Source organism: Entelurus aequoreus, linkage group LG04, assembly GCF_033978785.1.
Source record: "Entelurus aequoreus isolate RoL-2023_Sb linkage group LG04, RoL_Eaeq_v1.1, whole genome shotgun sequence".
NCBI lineage: Eukaryota > Metazoa > Chordata > Actinopteri > Syngnathiformes > Syngnathidae > Entelurus > Entelurus aequoreus.
Window position 1 is genome coordinate 43,162,490 of NC_084734.1, and position 18,754 is coordinate 43,181,243.

Genomic DNA, 18,754 nt, shown 5'->3' on the forward strand with positions numbered 1-18,754 from the left:
AGGAGAATCTCCCACACCTAGTGTGTGTGTGACAATCACTGGTACTTTAACTTTAACTAACTAGTGTGTGAATGTGAGTGTGAATGTTGTCTGTCTATCTGTGTTGGCCCTGCGATGAGGTGGCGACTTGTCCAGGGTGCACCCCGCCTTCCCCCCCGAATGCAGCTGAGATAGGCTCCAGTGCCCCCCGTGAACCCGAAGGGGACAAGCGGTAGAAAATGGATGGATGGATCACCATCTGGAATGGACTGAGGCTGTCATTAAGTTGAAGTGGAGTGATACGTCATTAAGTTAAGCTCACGACACAGTAAGTTAAATGATGGGGACACATTTGTTACTAGATACTTTCTAATATGTAGAAAGCCTTGGAGACTTTGTATGTGTAAGCAAAATGCAACTATATTTTTATAGTATTTATGCCACTTCCTGTGAGGAAGAATGGACTGAAAAAGAGCTCAACATTGATTCAAAGTTTTTGGACTATTTCAGCACTTTTACCGACCACAGATCTTGACCATAATTCCAGGCTTGATAGACAGTTCTGAAAACACATTAAGGAAGTGAGGATCGACAAGTGGATGGGCATGAAAAGAAGGTTAATATTTTAAAAAAATAAATGATGAAAAGGATGACATTATATATAAAATAATGTGTCTGATCCAAGTGTAAGAGCCATATGAACAATGCGATGACTGGGCTTCTGATATGACACATGTCTTATGGCAGAGCAGCTGCTAAAAGAGGAGTATAAGATGCAGCTACTTCAACGGATCACCAGGTAGCTAAACCTTCTATGCAATCATAGTGAAAGAAAGTATATGCCAACAAAATCAATACCTGTTCCAATGTCTAGCAGGAATAACAACACATGTGTCATCGTTATAAAGTTCACCAACAAATTAAAAAGTTTAAAGAGTCGAGCTGAAAGGAACAAATGTCGCAACGCTGACATCGCCAAGAAAGCATGCGAGGTGAGGAAGCAAGGGAAAAATCCGGGTACACACAGGACTAACTGTTAAATCTACATCAAGCTAAATGGAGGACATGAGGAATTCAAAGTCCTTTTTTCAAAGACATCAAGTAACTGGACAATTACTTGGAAATTAAATCATCTCGACTACAAGGAAATAAAGGACACAACTCACAAAGACTTTGTCTTAAAGTCGTCAAAAATAACAACTTGACTAATACATTTCATTCATTGATTATCACCAATAAGTTATTACTTCATAAGCTTATCTCTGGAATAACAATTGAGTCAACATTTTCAAAACTGTGCGTACATTTACTCAGTGCAAGTGCTTTATTTACTCACTGAAATTTATTTATATTGTTCTCCAACTACTCTCACACAGGAAGTGGACCTAATTTAAACATACATGAAGAAGGAGTAGGTAGGATTAACTAAGCTTTGCCTCTTCCTACTCTTCAGATATGTTCAATTGTGCAAATATAACACATTGTTGTTCCTTAATGTAACATGTCTGAAACAATGAATCTAAGTATTTGATACTTGTTTATATTTGACAAATGTGCTGTTTTACACTGCAATATTGGACATTTATTACATATGTCTAGCTTGTGTGCGATTGTGTGGTAAGCTGTTGTGTAGCTGCCAGCTCTTTGTAGCCTATTACCTACCATGTTTACATTTTGTAAATGAACTGACTAAAATACAAGAAAAACCTAACCTTGTGTGCTTATTAAAATACATTTAGATGTCGTTTTTTTTGCTAATATCAGAATGATATCTGACAACAATATTGGATCAGGACACCCCATGTAATTTATATTTAATATTAAATGAATTAGTTTGAATGTCCTTGAACAGTAGTTATGTTTTTAGAGTAACTACTTTTTGTGTTTATATATTATTTCCACCAACTCTGCCAAATAAGATGTGATCACACAAAGTCCAGGACTAGGAATTTCAGCCTTACCTACTACTGTAAGACTCTTGAACGCATCATAATGATTCCCTCAATTCCTCCCAAAAACAGATAAACTCGTTGCAATATAAAGACAATATAACATACATCCATAAACGTGGATGCATATGCAAAAGTGCAATATATTTATCTGTGCAGTAATCTATCTATTTATATCTGCACCTTATTGCTCTTTTATCCTGCACTACAACAAGTTAATGCGACTAAATTTTGTTCTTATCTGTACTGTAAAGTTCAAATTTGAATGACAATAAAAGGAAGTCTAAGTCTGCATGTTGCTACTTCTACACCTACAGTAGAGCGGCAAATATGTCAACTGTAAAGTTATCAAAATAAGTGACACACTCCACCACCTTGCTGATGGAATTTAAAGGAACAAAACCAGCTACATAGCATTGTGTGCGGCCTGCAGCTGCTATGTGTTGTGTCATGCTCTTTGTGAATTGAATAGGACGGTGTGTCGCCTTTTGCAGGTTCTTTATATTGTACATTATGTTATTGAGTGTTTAATCATAAGCACTGGCTTTCGACAATAAGTATGTCAGGTGGTCGCTATGAAGTGTGTTTAAAAAACTACGCACAGAAATGAGCTCAACGCTTAATCTGGTGCAACTATCCATCCATCCATTTTCTACCACCTGTCCCTCTCGGAGTCACGGGGGTTGAAGCCTATCCTGGCTGCACTCGGGCGGAAGACAGGGTACACCCTGGGACAAGTCGCCACCTCATCCTTTCTAAATGAATAAGGAATGTACAGTGCAAAAAAGCTAATCTTGTTCTTTTATTAATAATGTCTCCTGCAGGTTTGTCACAATTTAACAAACTGCACATGTGACAAGAATATAATTCGTTAAGGGTGTTTAGTCAATATGCAAAGGATGCAACATAGAACAACAGAACATTCAGGTTTCTGTTTATGTCACACGCTTGTGCAGGTCCTTGTTGCGAGGCTGGATCTACAACTGCCTCATAAAATGATGGAAGATAACGTCATAGTTCATGTTTGAATGACAAAGTCGCAGGGACAGGAAAATACACCTGAAACAGAACTTTAGGGATGATGTAACTATTGACTGTTGAATCACTGCTCTGTATGAACTTTAAAATTCACACCACATGTGACACCTGAGCGAGGAGGTCAAGGTGGTCCTACCTGAGGGGTTTTGGTGGTGGTGAATAGCGGGTCAGTGGGCTTGATGAGCTTCCCCGTGGCGCTCCCCGTTTCCCTGTTCTCCTCCGCCCGAGCCATGGCTGTGAGGCTGTGTGTGAGGCGGCAGGTGTACTTCTGCGAGCGTGTGTTGAAGTGCGTGTGACTGTGACTCCGGGTGTGCGCCAGGAGACGAGGGACTTGCCACTGGCCGCCGCCTCCTCCGCCGGCGTGCATCGGGGGCGGGAACTGAATGTGGCTCTGACTGCGGGCGTGCACGGACGCGTGGGCGGCCCTAGACGCGGGGAGCTCTTCCTCGTCTTCCTCCTCCTCGTCCTCTCTGACAACTTTGCTCTTTTCTGCTGCCATTCACATGCTGCTGTGCTTTGGAGAGGCCAGTAAAGGGATGAACAATGTCAAACACACACACACAAAATAGACATTGACTCAATACCAAGTATGCACAACATGTAGGCTCAGGAATGCTGACACACGTATGTGCACACACATCTATGACTCGAGCACAAATACAGTACACACACACCCTCTGATAGGTCAACAACATCTACACTCACTGGACGCTTCATTAGGGTGCACTAGCTAGTGCTATCCCGTGCAAAAAACATATACAAAATAACAAAAAAAAGGAAGTATTACTATATTAATTGGTGGTACAAACTATAATTAAAGCAATGTATCGTATCACTTTATTTCACAAAACAATATTGATGCACTTGCAAAAAGAGATACTCATAAACATGTTTTACTAATTCCAGCTTTTCAGGTATTTGTAGTGCATACCCCAAGTGTTTATCAACACTTTATCTTTTAAATAATTTAGAAGTAGTTTTTTAGTAGTATTTTAATACAGGGGGTGGGGGTGGGTCTACTAGGATGACAGGGGATGCAAAACAATTAAAAAAATAGTTTAAAGTGCAATACATTTTCATAACATGGTCACTACTGCCTAGTTTCTCTTGTTATATTCTTATTTTTACTGTTATATTTGTATTCTTATTTCTGCTTTTTATTTTTATATTTTATATTTTATTTCTATTTATACCGCCATTATTTACTTTTTACTTTTAAAATTTGTTCTCAATATATATATATTTCCTGCTTTTTCAGTATGTCATCCACACTGATTAGTTGGCAAAATATGTAAGTTAAAAATAACAGTGGTAGTAACATTTTACATTTAAAGTAATGCATTGTAAAAAATGTTTTTTTTTAAAAAGCTTTACATTTCTTTAAAAAAAATTGGCAGCTCAGTCACCAGAAAAATAACAGTAGTATTGTGTTTCACTTTACAGTTTTTCACTGTCAAAAAAACATTGTGTATTAGCTGCCAGTATTTTACCATAAAATCTACAAATTTTATTTTTTTACATAGCACACTCAATTCCGTATTTTAGTTACTTAAATATCATTATATAAAGCTGTTACACAGACATCCCTCCTTTATCACTGTTAATTGGTTCGGGGCCTGACCGTGGTCAATAAATTCCTGCTAAATAGTGATTTTTAATTGTAAATCAAATAATTTTATAGCTAGCATAAAATAAACTGTTTACCACCTAAACATTTTTTACATTTTCTTTAACAGAGCCCTCAGACATGAAATAACACCCACATCATCACCTTTACACTCCTTTGGTCCAATACAGTAGACATAGAAAATAAGGCATACACTGTACTGACTTTAGGAGCCTGGTCTCATCTACTAGCTGTATAGATATTTTGGTTAATTTAGACATGTTCATGTTTGAGAATACTTAACTTCAGCCAAAAATACACAGATTGTGCTTAAATAAAACATCCAACAGAGTGTACTGGCAGACTTCGAAGTGTGACGTGGCGATGGATGTTATTGATTTATTAAGCATTTGCTAGAACCTAATACTGTCATATCATTAGCAACATATTTTGATAACGAAGGGTCAAAATATAAAAAAAACCTCTCTGAGTGTAATCATGTAACACCACTGCAAACTACAGCACAATAATCAACATTCTTCATGTATTCTGAGCATTCAATTAATCGCAACTGAACTGTTTGGTTTCTCTTAAAAGACTTTTCGCCTCTCATTCAAGTCGGCTTCATCAGTTCATGCTCATAGACTTATATTAGTCAGATCTAGTCTTAGACTTAAATTTGGTCAGATCTAGTCTTAGACTTAGATTGGTCAGGTCTAGTCTTAGACTTAGATTTGGTCAGATCTAGTCTTAGACTTAGATTGGTCAGATCTAGTCTTAGACTTAGATTGGTCAGATCTAGTCTTAGACTTAGATTGGTCAGATCTAGTCTTAGACTTAGATTTGGTCAGATCTAGTCTTAGACTTAGATTGGTCAGATCTAGTCTTATACTTAGATTTGGTCAGATCTAGTCTTAGACTTAGATTGGTCAGATCTAGTCTTAGACTTAGATTGGTCAGTTCTAGTCCAGACCAAATAAGTCTATGAGCATGAACTGATGAAGACTTGGATGAGAGGCAAAAAGTCTTCAGTCCAATTGTGATCAATTTAATACCCTGAAAATACAACAACCTGGATGCATGAGAACATCCATAGACATAATCTTTTTAAATTGCATCAACATTAAGCAATCTAAATTGAGCTTACACAAGTAGATGATGTACATTCTAATAATGTGGCTCAATGTTGTGACCAAATATTAGAAATATACCATCCGCGTCATTGCCGTTGTCCTTGGGCAAGACACTTTACCCACCCGCTCCCAGTGCAACCCACACTGGTGTGAATGTAACTTAGATATTGGGTTTCACTATGTTGTGACCAAATATTAGAAATATGCTTTGATATATGATTACTATTGTTGTATAATCAATCAATCAATCAATGTTCATAATTCATAATCTATTGTTAGTGTGTGTGACTATAGTTTTAGCTGTCATCAGACAGTGCAAGGGTACCTAATAAAGTGGCCGGCGGCGAGTGCAAGAAAACGTCATGAAAAAGCCATCCCGTGTAAAGGAAGGATACTAATCTCTGCACCCATCACCAACTACACTACACACACATTTATAAACAAAGCAAAATATGAGGTAGAAGAAAAAGATGTAATCTTACCCCGTGTTGGAGGTGAAAAAAAAAGACGAGGTGGAGTAGGGATGAGTTGGTCGGTCGGAGTCCAGCAGCAGAGTGTGAGCAGCAGCAGGGTGAGGATGTGGAGGAGACTGCGGAGACCATGAGGGGTTCCTTCCACCTGCGCCCCCATGTGGCCGTGGCTCTGTACTGCAAGAGCCGTGCACAGACTGAGGACACAACAGAATGACATTGTTTTCACATATTATTCCATAAAGCATGTTTTTTCAGTTAGGTGCACTCTGGCTTGGCTGAAATCACAATATTAGGTGTACGTTGAGCTTTTTTTTTAATTATAATTGTATTCATTAAACAATTAAACCATTAAACGATATGTAGGCTGAGGTACATCAAAATATTACAAGCACTTCTCAGTCTGCGGAAATTGTATTGTTTTCATCATATTTTGAAACTATGAAATAATTTAAATAAAATTTTGTGAGACACATATTTTATTGTATCATCTCATTTTATGCATTTTCAATGATTCAATTAACTTTATTGCCATACATTACCAGAACACACATACAATGTAGTGCCTGAGGTCCTAGATTTAGCCCAATGAGTACCACAAGAACGATAGCATAGGTTAACAAGAATACATTATATCCATCCATCCATTTTCTACCGTCCCGGGGAACAGGAGTATATCCCAGCTGCACTATGGCGGAAGGCAGGGTACACCCTGGACAGGTCTCCACCTCATCGCAGGGCCAACACAGATAGACATTCATACTCACATTCACATTGAAACACCAGGGCAAATTTTGTGTTTCAAATTAGCCTATCCCCAGGTGCATGTCTTTGGAAGTCGGAAGAAGCCAAAGAACCCACGCCGTCACGAGGAGAACATGTAAACTCCACACAAGAAGACTCCGATCCCAGGAATCGAGGCCTTGAGGCATGAGCGCTAACCATTGTGCCACCGTGTTGCCTGGAATTGATTAAGAATAGGATAAAATAACTCTGATACAGGAGTATAGTCCAAAAAGAATGTAAAAACGATGACAGCAAACCAGACTAAATAAAAATCCCAGCTCAGCACAAATGGGACACGTGCAGGTTTTTACAGTTGTTGCTGTGGTTTTCGGTTCTATTTTTATTTATCTTACAGATGTTTTGCTTGCCTCACTTCCCATTGGTCTTCTGTGATTGTTTTAAGTAGTGCGGCCCCCAGCTCCCTTTTCATTGGCCCGCGACACATTATAAAAACAAAATAAACTCATCCCGGATTACAAAATTACACACAAAAACTAAGAAAAAAATGCAACGAGCCCAATTCCTCCCAAAAATGGGACCCAAAAACCAAAAAGGCTGATGACCTGTATCTCTGACTGCACGGGGGTCCAAACTTTTTCCAGCGAGGGCCGCATAGAGATAAATTTAAGTATGTGAGGGCCATGTTTATGCATTTTGTACATTAAAGATACTCAAATGTAGGTGAATCGTCGTATGCTAAATTATCTGAACAAAGCATTCACATTTTAGCTTTTTGTTACAGCTAACACAGCAAATTAGTATAATGTCTAACCTAATCCCTTTGAGATGTTTAATTGCTTATTGTTACTTATATTATTCCACAACCTAAAACATTTTAAGGGCTTTAGCAAACTAAAAAACTTACACATCTTGCAATACATTTGTACACATGTTCTTAATGAGCGCATACACAGAAATAATCGTGGCTCGGTTGATAACGTGGTTCCAGCTTCGATCCCTGCTTCCGCCATCCGAGTCATTGCCGTTGTGTCCTTGGGCAAGACACTTTACCCACCCGCTCCCAGCGCAACCCACACTGGTGTGAATGTAACTTAGATATTAGGTTTCACTATGTAAAGCGCTTTAAGTCACTAGAGAAAAGTGCTATATTAACAGAATTCACTTCACTTCACGATAATCAAAGGCTCCATTCAGTTAAAAAAACAGGTCATACACCATTTTGGTTTTCAGGTGCCATTTTTGGGAGGATTTGGGCCAGGTGCATTTTTTAGCTTTTAGTGTAATCTTGTATAGGTTTATTTTGTCTTTAGAATGCGCTGAGGGCCAATAAAAAATTAGCTGTGTGCTGCAAATGGAACCCGGGCTGCACTTTGGACACCCCGTCTTTGGTGATTTCCGTGTATCCTGTCAAGATGTGTACATATTTCTTGCAAGATATGGTAATTGTTAAAGTGTGCTATAGCCCTCAAAAACTGTTTTAGTTGGCAAAAAAATAATTTACCTATAATCTTGTGGCTAGAAAGTGTCCAATTCTGTGTGACCTTGCTGCATGTTTCATATTAAATAATGGATTAGATTTACATTCATTCACACAGTGATGGTGGCAAGCTATTAACCACAGCTGCCCTGGGGTAGACTGACGGAAGCGTGGCTGCCAATTTGTACCTATACAACCACCACCAAACATTAATTCACATTCAAACACCAGTGCGAGCGGTGGCGGCAATGTGGGCGAAGTGTCTGTCTAAGGAGCCAAAGCTCGAACCTGGAACCCTCAAGTTCTACCATCTGAGCCACGCCATCCCAAGCATCAACCAGTTTGAACCAGCAGGCCTAGCAACCTACTCAGTGGCCGAGTGGTTAAAGTGTCCGCCCTGAGATCGGTAGGTTGTGAGTTCAGACCCCGGCCGAGTCATTCAGCATCAAGGGTTGGAATTGGGGGTTAAATTACCAAAATGATTCCTGGGCGTGGCCACCGCTGCTGCCCACTGCTCCCCTCACCTCCCAGGGGGTCATCAAGGGTGATGGGTCAAATGCTGAGAATAATTTCGCCACATATCGTGTGTGTGTGACAATCAATGGCACTTTAACTTTAACTTTTTAGTTTCATCAGGCCGTGATGGCTCATGACCTGATGATCATTTTACCCTTTGCCAAAAATAACAATGAATAATCGTCATGAAGTTATTCTAAAAATGCCTAGTGCGACGCCACCCAAGGTGTATTTGGCATTCCGGCATTGATGTGTCCCTTCCACAACGATCCCTTCAAACATACCTGCTCAATGGTAATTAAGCAGCAGGGGGAATGCTAGCAATGAAGTCTGGCATGTCACTCAAACTGGGCTTCCTACTAAAGGTGTGTGTCTGTGAGAAAAAACATGACACATATTTCCCATAGTGCATCATCAGGTTGTTATTATTAGTATCTTTGCATCAGAATCAGATACTTGTATATGACCAATCCAATTCAGACATTTAAAGAGCCAAATAATGCTCTGGACTTAAAAGTAACAATTTTTCAGTTCTTCACGCTGACCTTTGAAGGAAATTCATAGGAGTTCAAACAAAGGACACTTTCGTATATGAGCTCCTTTGCGATAGCTTCCACTCCCATTTATCCTCTACAGGTTTTCACAAGGAAATGAAACGAGCAGACAGTGTTGACACAGGAACTGATCTTGTTCGACGACGCTTGGCTTGTTCTTCAGATGGTTTGATGGATTCATTCTGAAGTTACTGCCATTGGGCTTTGGCAAGAACCCAATTGATCTGAACATATATCAAATACAAAGTAGAGTGGGGTAAAGGTGAAGTTGATAAATAGTACCTTTTAGTGGTTTAGAAACCGGCCGCCGCGGTCAGAAGATTGAGAGTTAGAATCTCCGCCTGAGCGTCTTTGTGTTTTCTGGCTTCCTTCTACATTCCAAAACACAAGTTAGGTTACTCTGAGACTTGTCCATATGGTGCACCCTGTCTCTCGCCTGAAGACTGATAGGATAGGCTGCATCTTACCCATAACTCTAATGAGGACAAGCACTATACTGCAGAAACTTGATGGTTGGATGGATTAATGGTCTCCAAAGCAAAGTTTTCAACCAAGCCAATTATCTATTTCTACATTTTCCATACTGCTTACATTGTTCAGGGTCATGGAAATGGGAGCTTATCCTAAAGCAAATTAATAGAAAACAAGATGCAAAGTCAATGGTCACAATAGACTCAGTCCTACTAGGATCTGTATTCATCTGATAGTGTTAATAACGCTAAACTCTGACATTCCTTGCGTTTCCATGGCAGGATGCTTAAGTGTGACTGTCAGAGACAAGATCCTCAGCGCGTGAGTGTTCTTTTTTTTGGAATGTATCAGTTGGACTTTGAATTCCTGTTGAATATATGGACTGTCCACTGTTTCTCTCGCCCCGCCGTTTAGTTGCTTTACCACTGTACCCCAAATGACACTGAAAATGTGGATTAGTTATAGGGTTGCACGATGTAGACAATATAAATGATAGAAATTTGGACGACAATAAGCTTTGAATACTATTGTTATATCGTGACAATGCATGTATATGAAACATTTTAGCTGTGACAAGCAAACAAAGGCGTCTTCAACGCACTGTAGCATTCTAACATGCCTCCAAAGTGCAGTAAAGCCACTTCTAGGTAATCCTCGTCTTCATGGCGGCAAATAATATAATTTTCTTACAAGTCACATTATCACTGGCGGATGAGGAATAGCTAAATATGCTACTCTACACATCATAGGAGGATATGCTAACCGCTCACCTCAAGCTCTAGCTCTTTTTGTAAACAAAGGTGGACGGATCGATACTAATATCAACAGTAACGATACAAAGTAAAATATCAGTCAGTATATGGTCGATACCATTTTAGTTAGAGCAATATTTTTTATCATCAAAAAATCTTTTGTCTTTTTAGTTATTGTTTACAAACTCAGGAAGCAAGTTACTGGACACATCGGACAAAGGACAATAAACTAAGGATTTAAATCAGAGCCAATAGTAGGAAATATTTTAAATATTTATTGATGATTGTTACATTACCATCCTGTGTTTTTGTCGGATTATAATTGTGATCAAAAATGTTAATCTTCAATGATCAATTTGAAGTATCAATATCAGCATTGGTACGACCATTACTGCCTCTGTAATTTCTTGGAATTGGATTAATACCCAAATTTATAATATCACCCAAAACTAATGTTAAGAATTGAAACAACAGAGTAACAAAAAGAACAAAAGTTTAGATGTAATCACATTACAACAAAAAGTAACCAGATATTAACAGTAAACTAGCAAGTATAGATTCCCAGCAAACACAAGACATTGATGCGTTGATTATACATACAGGTCCTTTAAAACTGACTTTGAAATAACGTTGTACAATAGTTGTGTTTGTAAATTGTTCAGTTCAGCTCAATTCCAGTTTATTTCGAACACGCATACGATACAATGTAATGCATCACACAATTCCAATTGAGAAAACATTGTTGTCTAATGTTGGCTCCACATTGATGGTTGGGAAATTACCAAAATTCAATGGTCAAACCAACATCAGAACCCAACATTGATTAAACATCGTCAAAAAGCATGTTGTTCCGACATTATGTTTGAGTTGCTCAACTTCAGGACCAAATTCAACAAGTTCTCAATGTTGTTTCAATGTCTTGTCCCTGTGGGATTAATACATTTTGAGAAAAAATTCATCTAAAAATGATGCAATATGTTATTACATACGTCAACAGCTAAATTAGGATCCTTTGTGACCCGTTTTGAAATGCTTCGATTATCATTTATACATCAAATAATATATCGTGATATACCGGTACAGACTGTTATCCCAAGAGGCTAAGTATACAGTATATCGTAATGTATATTTTCAATCCAATCCAATCCACTTTATTTATATAGCACATTTAAACAACAAAAATGTTTCCAAAGTGCTACACAAAAATATTTAAAAAAAGATTCAAGTACTATCTTTAGCTCCACCAATGACTGAATAAAAACAAAATAAATAAATATAAAACCTATAAAAAAATTAATATGATTAAAAAAGGGGCAGCACGGTGGAATAAGGGTGGTTAGTGCATGTGCCTCACAATACGAAGGTCCTGAGTTCAATCCCGGGCTCGGGATCTTTCTGTGTGGAGTTTGCATGTTCTCCCCGTGACTGCGTGGGTTCTCTCCGGGTACTCCGGCTTCGTCCCACCTCCAAAGACATGCACCTGGGGATAGGTTGATTGGAAACACTAAATTGGCCCTTCTGTGTGAATGTGAGTGTGAATGTTGTCTGTCTATCTGTGTTGGCACTGTGATGAGGTGGCGACTTGAACAAGGTGTACACCGCCTTCCGCCCGATTGCAGCTGAGATAGGCTCCAGCACCCCCCGCGACCCCAAAAGGGACAAGCGGTATTAAAATGGATGGATGGATATGATTAAAAATTATTTTAAAGGGTAAAACCAATTAAAACAATCAATAGAAATAAAAATGTAAAAACACAGAGGACCACACAACTCACGTAGTGTTAAAAGACAGAGAATAAAAGTGGGTCTTAAGACGAGACTTAATACCCTCCACTGTGGGAGAAGTTGGAACATGGAAGGGCAGAGTGTTCCAGAGCTTAGGGCCAACCACAGAGAAGGCTCTGTCTCCCCTGGTTTTAAGTCTCATCTTGGGCACCACGAGCTGGAGCTGGCTCTCGGACCTCAGAGCGCGCGCAGGAGTGTAAATTTGGATGAGGTCCGAGATATAATGAGGTGCCAGTCCGTGCAAAGCTTTAAAACCAAACAGCAAAATGTTTAAATAAATTCTAAAATGAACATGGAGCCAGTGCAAAGTCTCAAGAATTTTCTACCATATCAACCATCCTTAATTAGTTATATTAAAATGAGAGTGAACAGAGCTTGAAAAAATCGTCTTCAGTGGATCTTTTTAAATATTGCGAAAAGTATTTGTTCTTGAAAGAAAACTTCTCTTTTTTAAAAAAATGTTTGCACATCATCCAGTATACTTATATTAGATAGGAACACATGTCACATTTCACTAGGTTCTGTATAAAAGCTCTGATGCTCCAGTTTTTCATGAATTCTGTGAGAAAGGTGCTTCAGTCACAACTGCCTACGGATGAAAAAAAACAGCATACACTGCTGCTATTGTTACACCAGGACTTTTTCGGTTCTTTCTTCCCGTTGCACACAGGAGGCTTCTTCTTCAAGCGTGACGACAAACAAGTCACAGGGACATCGCAGCAATATTCCGAGCACGAACGGCAGCCGGTCAGTCAGCCCCTTCATCCAAAACCACATCAGTGACTATGAAAAAAGGAGAGCGCCGGCATATGAGCTGCATTAGTGTAGGTATGTTTCCCATAATGCGTGAAGGGGAATGTGCAAAATGAAAAGGCGAGTGAAAGGGTAATTTTGAAAGGAAATGTGAGAGTTAAAGGCAGAGTAATTCCCTGCATGCTTAGCCTTATTAAATATGTAGCACAAAGGAAATGTGCTCGCTCTCCTTCTCTTCAGCTCGACCCCCTCACAACCCCAGTGATGCACAGCTTCAAATGCAGGTCAAAAAAATTCTGCAACGTGCGGCATGAAAGACGAGGCTTCGTGGGGAATTAGGATGTTCAAGATGCTGCTGCCCTGACCTTGACTATCCTGATCCTACGGTAATCCTGTCTTCAGGCCGTCTTCTGGCGCTTGTGCGCACGCTCCTCTGGTTGCTTTAAATATTGAAGACGGATAATGGCGCTTGCCTTTTTTTTTCCCATAGGCCAAGGGGAACGAGAGGAGACGGGAGAGGAGGAAGCGTTCGTGTGCGATCTTCTCACAAGTGATAAGATACACACAAGACGCCTCTTTCAAAGACAGGGAATAAAGCAGGAACTTTCCTTCACCTCCACTCTCAGTAAAGACGGCTGCTCCAATGCTTTTAGAGTAGACAGCTTGACAATAATCCACTCCTTCCATTCACACTGTCTTATCCTCTTCTATTCAAGGCCCCATTAAATGTGTAAAGACAGCACAGATGTGTGCATGCAACCGGCGTGATAATCGTCAGCTCCTGAACCTGACGGCTTCCTCGTCAGCGTGCGACGTGCGTCTCACAACACCTGGGAGGCATATTAATACCAACTAATGCTGGAATGTATGGGGGGGGAAAACTTCATAAGTTAAACAAACCGTGGTGTTCAAACCATCATCAGTGTTTTCCTACGCTACTGTTACAGTACTGATTACTCAAATATAGCAAAATTGCTAAGTTGGCAACACTGATCCATTCTGCAACGTCTTTTTATTCTCTGGCAGACCATATGAGATGTGCCAAGAAGGTGAGTTATATAGTGTAGTGCAGGAGTTAACCATTTTGACCTCGGTCTCAACTTTTCCACTACACAGGGACCTGTGACCCACTCAAATATTAAAGAGGAACTGCACTTTTTTTTTTTTTTACAATTTTGCCTATTGTTCACAATCATTATGCAAGACAAGACGACGGATGTATTTTTTTTTTAATTCATTCCATCTCATAAAGGTAAATAAAAGTCCGCTTACAATGGAGTCAATGGTAGGTTCTCTATTGCGCCCATAAAACCCAATAAACAACCATTCAAAAAGGGCAACAACTTGAATATTGACCAAGTATTAAAGAGCTTGGTTCAATCCCCCTTTTCTTCGCGAGGATTTTGAGTCATTGTTCATCTAAACGGAAATATATCAAGATTCTATCAATCAACATTCTAATGACCGCAGACATTGCACAGTAAGGGATGTTGTATTGTGTGTTGGCTCTCATGAAGTCTGCAGTGAGTAATAATCAGTGATGTTGTAAAAAAAAAAAAAAAAAAAAAAAATTTAAAAATGTGACTGTGATGCGTTTTTGAAATGAATGCGCTGCGTATGCATAAACTGAGCCAAATACATAAATATTAAATATTATACATATGCCTGTTACTACATTACATATATACATACAGCATGTATATAAAACCTTAATGTAGGTGTTTGGATGTTTAAGGGCTTTATAGGCAGAATAAAGCGACTCCCACAGGCTCCATTGTAAGCAAACTTTTGATCGCATTTATTTACTACTTCAAAACGCATTAAAAAAAAATAAAAACATGTGTTCATAAGGATTTTGAATGATAGGCAAGATTTTTTTTTTAGGTGCAGTTTCCCTTTAACACTGAATGAGTAATCTTACTCTTTATTTTAATGGTATTCAATAATTACATAACTAACCAACTTACAGTTTAACAGGATAAACCCTGTCAAATAATATGAAAGCATGTGTTAATCACAAATACTATTATCAAGGCTTAGGTCAGGCTGATCAAAATCATGAATACCAATAAAATATACTAAAAATGAAGAGACTAATGAAAATTGATGAAAATAAATTTACAATATTACGAAGTGCTAAAATATATTATAACTAAATTAATAATACAAAATAATGTTTGTAAAATAAACTGTCAATAAAATTAAAGTACAAATGAAAATACAGCTTCACCACTTTAGTCATTTTTTGGCCCATAGGAAACTTCTCTGTGACTTTAAGCTCCAGACTTCTTCTGTTTAATATTGTGAAGTGTGAAGTGAATTATATTTATATAGCGCTTTTCTCTAGTGACTCAAAGTGCTTTTACATAGTGAAACCCAATATATGTTACAAACCCCATTTCCATATGAGTTGGGAAATTGTGTTAGATGTAAATATAAACGGAATACAATGATTTGCAAATCCTTTTCAACCCATATTCAGTTGAATGCACTACAAAGACAAGATATTTGATGTTCAAACTCATAAACTTTATTTTTTTTTTGCAAATAATAATTAACTTAGAATTTCATGGCTGCAACACGTGCCAAAGTAGTTGGGAAAGGGCATGTTCACCACTGTGTTACATGGCCTTTCCTTTTAACAACACTCAGTAAACGTTTGGGAACTGAGGAGACACATTTTGTAAGCTTCTCGGGTGGAATTCTTTCCCATTCTTGCTTGATGTACAGCTTAAGTTGTTCAACAGTCCGGGGGTCTCCGTTGTGGTATTTTAGGCTTCATAATGCGCCAAACATTTTCAATGGGAGACAAGTCTGGACTACAGGCAGGCCAGTCTAGTACCCGCACTCTTTTACTATGAAGCCACGTTGATGTAACACGTGGCTTGGCATTGTCTTGCTGAAATAAGCAGGGGCGTCCATGGTAACGTTGCTTGGATGGCAACATATGTTGCTCCAAAACCTGTATGTACCTTTCAGCATTAATGGCGCCTTCACAGATGTGTAAGTTACCCATGTCTTGGGCACTAATACACCCCCATACCATCACAGATGCTGGCTTTTCAACTTTGCGCCTATAACAATCCAGATGGTTCTTTTCCTCTTTGGTCCGGAGGACACGACATCCACAGTTTCCAAAAACAATTTGAAATGTGGACTCGTCAGACCACAGAACACTTTTCCACTTTGTATCAGTCCATCTTAGATGAGCTCATGCCCAGCGAAGCCGACTGCGTTTCTGGGTGTTGTTGATAAACGGTTTTCGCCTCGCATAGGACAGTTTTAACTTGCACTTACATATGTAGCGCCCAACTGTAGTTACTGACAGTGGGTTTCTGAAGTGTTCCTGAGCCCATGTGGTGATATCCTTTACACACTGATGTCGCTTGTTGATGCAGTACAGCCTGAGGGACCCAAGGTCACGGGCTTAGCTGCTTACATGCAGTGATTTCTCCAGATTCTCTGTACCCTTTGATGATATTACGGACCGTAGATGGTGAAATCCCTAAATTCCTTGCAATATCTGTTTGAGAAAGGTTTTTCTTAAACTGTTCAACAATTTGCTCACGCATTTGTTGACAAAGTGGTGACCCTCGCCCCATCCTTGTTTGTGAATGACTGAGCATTTCATGGAATCTACTTTTATACCCAATCATGGCACCCACCTGTTCCCAATTTGCCTGTTCACCTGTGGGATGTTCCAAATAAGTGTTTGATGAGCATTCCTCAACTTTATCAGTATTTATTGCCACCTTTTCCAACTTCTTTGTCACGTGTTGCTGGCATCAAATTCTAAGTTAATGATTATTTGCAAAATAAAAAAATGTTTATCAGTTTGAACATCAAATATGTTGTCTTTGTAGCATATTCAACTGAATATGGGTTGAAAATGATTTGCAAATCATTGTATTCTGTTTATATTTACATCTAACACAATTTCCCAACTCATATGGAAACGGGGTTTGTACATTTAAACCAGTGTGGGTGGCACTGGGTAAAGTGTCTTGCCCAAGGACACAACGGCAGTGACTAGGATGGCGGAAGCGGGGATCGAACCTGCAACCCTCAAGTTGCTGGCACGGCCACTCTACCAACCAAGCTATACTGCCCATTATTGTCATTACAACCACAAATGTTAGAAAAGTGTATTACAACCGAGTACCGCTGCAGCCCATACGGACCATAGCTGAGAAACTGATATCTTTTGGCAGCCTTCTAGGGGGTGCTCATGGCCCAACAATGGTTAAGAACCACTGGTGTAGAGTACAGCGTTGTAACAACATGCTACATGCACAGACAGTCGTATTAAAATGCATGTATATGTGAAGGCGTAACAGGCAGCACCATATTTGTAATAACTGAATTTATGAAATATTGATCACTGTGAATGATGCCAGCAATCCTTGTGAAACCTCAATTGAATCAGCCTCTAAAGAAATAATTTCCCTTTTTTGCCTTTTCTTTAACTTCTTTTTAACGGTTTTTGCGATGACAATGGAAAGCATTATTATAACCATAGAACCAGAAATAGAACGTACTGATTGCTTTGTAAAGTATTAACTTTTTTGGGGGTAAAGTAAGAACTAGGGGTTATCTTAGAATTGTTTGAGCAACAAGTCAGATTCAGCTATGAAAATTAATTGTCAAAAATATAAACAACACTGTTAATTATTGCATTGAGTTTGAGTTTGAGTTTATTTCGAACATGCAAGCATACAACATGATACATCACAAGTTCCAGTTTCTTTTCAACATGTTCGAAAAGGAGTAGGAAGAAGCAGAGCTTATTTAATCCTACCCCTTTTCTTTACATAACAGTTGCAAAACTTTTTGTTCACTTCCTGTTCACAATTTTTTCACAATAAACTCCATAAGTAATCACAATAAAAATAAATAAATACATAATAGTAAGAATTTAATAATAATAATTGGTGAAGTAATTCATATTTCATATGATGAGATAAGTAAGATTACTTTAAGAATGAATGAATGGATGGATGAAATAAATTGAGAATGTTTGTCATGGTTCTTCTTCTTTGTACTTTCTAAACACTTTAAGTTTGAAGAGTTTCTTGAAGTGCATCATATTAGTACATTGTTTGATTGCTTTGCTTAATCCATTCCATAATTTAATCCCACATACTGATATACTGAAGGTCTTAAGTGTTGTACGTGCAAACAAATGTTTTAAATTACGTTTTTCTCTAAGATTATATTTCTCCTCTTTTTTTGAGAAGAATTGTATATTCTTGGGTAGCAGGTTATAGTTTGCTTTGTGCATAATTTTAGCTGTTCGCAAATTCACTATGTCGTGGAATTTCAGTATTTTTGATCCAATAAATAAAGGGTTTGTATGTTCTCTATATCCAACATTATGTATTATTCTAACTGATCTTTTTGGTAACACCGTTAATGAATGAAGTGTACTTTTGTAATTATTTCCCCATATTTTTACACAATAGCTCAGATATGGTAACACTAGTGAGCAGTAGAGAATATGAAGTGATTTTTTGTCTAGAACATG

The 18,754-nt window shown here is 38.6% G+C and overlaps 1 protein-coding gene and 1 long non-coding RNA gene across 3 annotated transcripts in view; one reads left to right on the forward strand and one right to left on the reverse strand.

Annotated features, from left to right (window-relative positions):
- The window catches only part of mfsd2b (MFSD2 lysolipid transporter B, sphingolipid), a 72,336-nt gene extending 65,964 nt beyond the window's left edge, over positions 1-6,372 (reverse strand). Inside the window, exons 1-2 of one of the 2 annotated variants that reach the window (XM_062044938.1) lie at positions 6,188-6,372; positions 3,103-3,480 (exon numbers count right to left, since the gene is read on the reverse strand). In XM_062044938.1, coding sequence (XP_061900922.1) covers positions 3,103-3,465 — 363 coding nt within the window. In that variant the 5' untranslated portion in view covers positions 3,466-3,480; positions 6,188-6,372. The remainder of the gene's footprint in view (positions 1-3,102; positions 3,481-6,187) is intronic. The other variant, XM_062044936.1, reaches the window with a different exon arrangement.
- LOC133648652 (uncharacterized) lies at positions 1,213-14,243 on the forward strand. Its single transcript, XR_009825903.1, has 5 exons — positions 1,213-1,275; positions 1,356-1,394; positions 13,148-13,305; positions 13,471-13,616; positions 13,721-14,243. It is a non-coding gene; the product is annotated as an uncharacterized LOC133648652 (long non-coding RNA).
- Positions 14,244-18,754: the final 4,511 nt, after the last annotated feature.